A 1,962-nucleotide genomic window follows, 5' to 3' on the forward strand; every position below is an offset into this window, starting at 1 on the left:
GATAGATAGATAGATAGATAGATAGATAGATAGATAGATAGATAGATAGATAGATAGATAGATAGATAGATAGGTGTGTGCACCAGTGTTAATAAACACTGGTGCACAAAAACACAAAAGATCTTGAAGTGGATGAACCAGACTTTTACCATGTTTGTAATTAAAAATTCAAGCAACATTTTAAATAAATCAACGAGCCATTATTTTAAATAACTGAAAGGAAAAAAGTCATCAGTGACAAAGTTTCTTAACGTGAATAGTTTATGACACAAACACTTCCTCAAATTTATATTCACTCCTGTAGCAATCAGCTTTAGCTTAAAGGAGCTTCTAAAGGAGGGCTGAGGTGGTTCATTTTGCAATCAACATTTCATAATATCTACTTGTTAGGTTTTCTTAGAGGACTCACCTTTAATCAGTTCAAAATTGGACTCTTGTACTCCCATGCACGTGTTATATTACTACAAACTTGATTTCTACGGCACACAGCAACTAAATATATTTTATTTTAGGATTTCAAACCTAGATAAGAGTTTTGGACTTGCTTTAGGAAAACACAGGTTACCACAAACCTGATGAAATATTGCTGAATTGTCTACATACAGACATTTTTTCTTTCAATTTCAGCTGACAAGACGAAAACAAAAGGTTTAACGTAAGTGAAACTAATAAACTTCTCATCCCATACTACCAAATTAAATTGTCAAAAATGAATTTGCTTTTGAAATATAAATTAATCTTTACCCATTTTTATTTTTATTTTCAGTGTATTCGTATGTATGTAAAAAGGAGTATGGTTATGTTACATACCCGCCCATGAAACAATAAAGACTCTGTGTAATAAAACCCTCCTGTGTGAAAAGTCAGACTCAATATAAGCTGAAGTTGCTCATGGGAGCTGCTCTCTACAAGAAAGAGAAAAGACAATACCTCACAAGCAACGCTTTGATGCATCGAAACGCCCAGAAAAGTAAACACAGAGCACAGAGAATATAGGGTTTTTGTTTTTCCCATCCTATCTGTTGGGTGAAATGCGTCTGCTATGGATGCATTGCTCATTCCGCTCCATTTGTTACAAATAAAGTACTTCTAAGCCACTGCTTAAAGGTGGGGTGGCCTGTTTTTTTGTTTTGTTTTGGTTTTTTTTGTCGCCACTTCGAGTGATGCAGCACGGTGCACAAACGGTGGCTGAGCAATCCCATTGGGGATGGATTAATTATGGTAATTCGCTGAAGTTAGATCAAACTTCTCAAAGTTTAACGCTTTATTTGAAGTTCATTTACCAGACTCCCTCGGATGTACTCAATGGCCTTCTGGATGTCCATGCCTGACCAGTCATCCAGCATGTAACAGATACAAGCTGCACAGTAGATAAACCGGATGTCATTTTCACTTCCCTCAGGCACTGCGTAGAAACTGAAAGCAGGACGAAGAAAGTCACAGAGTCAGGAGAGTTTATTAAGTCCATACGTTCCATATAGAATACATAAAGCTCAAAAAGTAAGGAAATTTGTGTTTGGTAGATATTTTTCTTTGTTGTAACGATTATGGCAATAAATCTTATAACGAGCACCTGGGGGAACAAGGAGCTCAAAACATGTGTCAATAGCAATAGTGTATGTGTCCAACCCACATACTCAGCTCTAATGCTTATCCCACAAATGCATGTTTCTTACACATGTGGCACCATTTAAAAGGGAAATTGAAAGACTTTCCAATGATATAAGATTTATTGCCAAGAAGCATTGTTACAACAAAGAAATTAGATTAGAGAGGCCTTTTATTGTCATTGTACAGAGCACAATGAAATTAATCGACCAAACACAAATTTCCTTACTTTTTGTGCTAATACATTCTATCACATCAAATTCCATTAAAAAATGTCTAGCAACATTATATTTGTTACATTTAAGTAAGTAAGTAAGTAAAATTTTATTTATAAAGCGCCTTTCACAGAAATTG

The 1,962-nt window shown here is 35.2% G+C and overlaps 1 protein-coding gene across 1 annotated transcript in view; it reads right to left on the minus strand.

Annotated features, from left to right (window-relative positions):
* The window catches only part of pggt1b (protein geranylgeranyltransferase type I, beta subunit), a 16,628-nt gene that overhangs the window by 9,505 nt on the left and 5,161 nt on the right, over positions 1-1,962 (minus strand). Inside the window, exon 5 of the mRNA XM_014002740.1 lies at positions 1,284-1,416. Within this exon, the coding sequence (XP_013858194.1) occupies positions 1,284-1,416 (133 nt within the window). The remainder of the gene's footprint in view (positions 1-1,283; positions 1,417-1,962) is intronic.

Source organism: Austrofundulus limnaeus, unplaced genomic scaffold (genome assembly GCF_001266775.1).
Source record: "Austrofundulus limnaeus strain Quisiro unplaced genomic scaffold, Austrofundulus_limnaeus-1.0 Scaffold14, whole genome shotgun sequence".
Classification (NCBI taxonomy): Eukaryota; Metazoa; Chordata; class Actinopteri; order Cyprinodontiformes; family Rivulidae; genus Austrofundulus; species Austrofundulus limnaeus.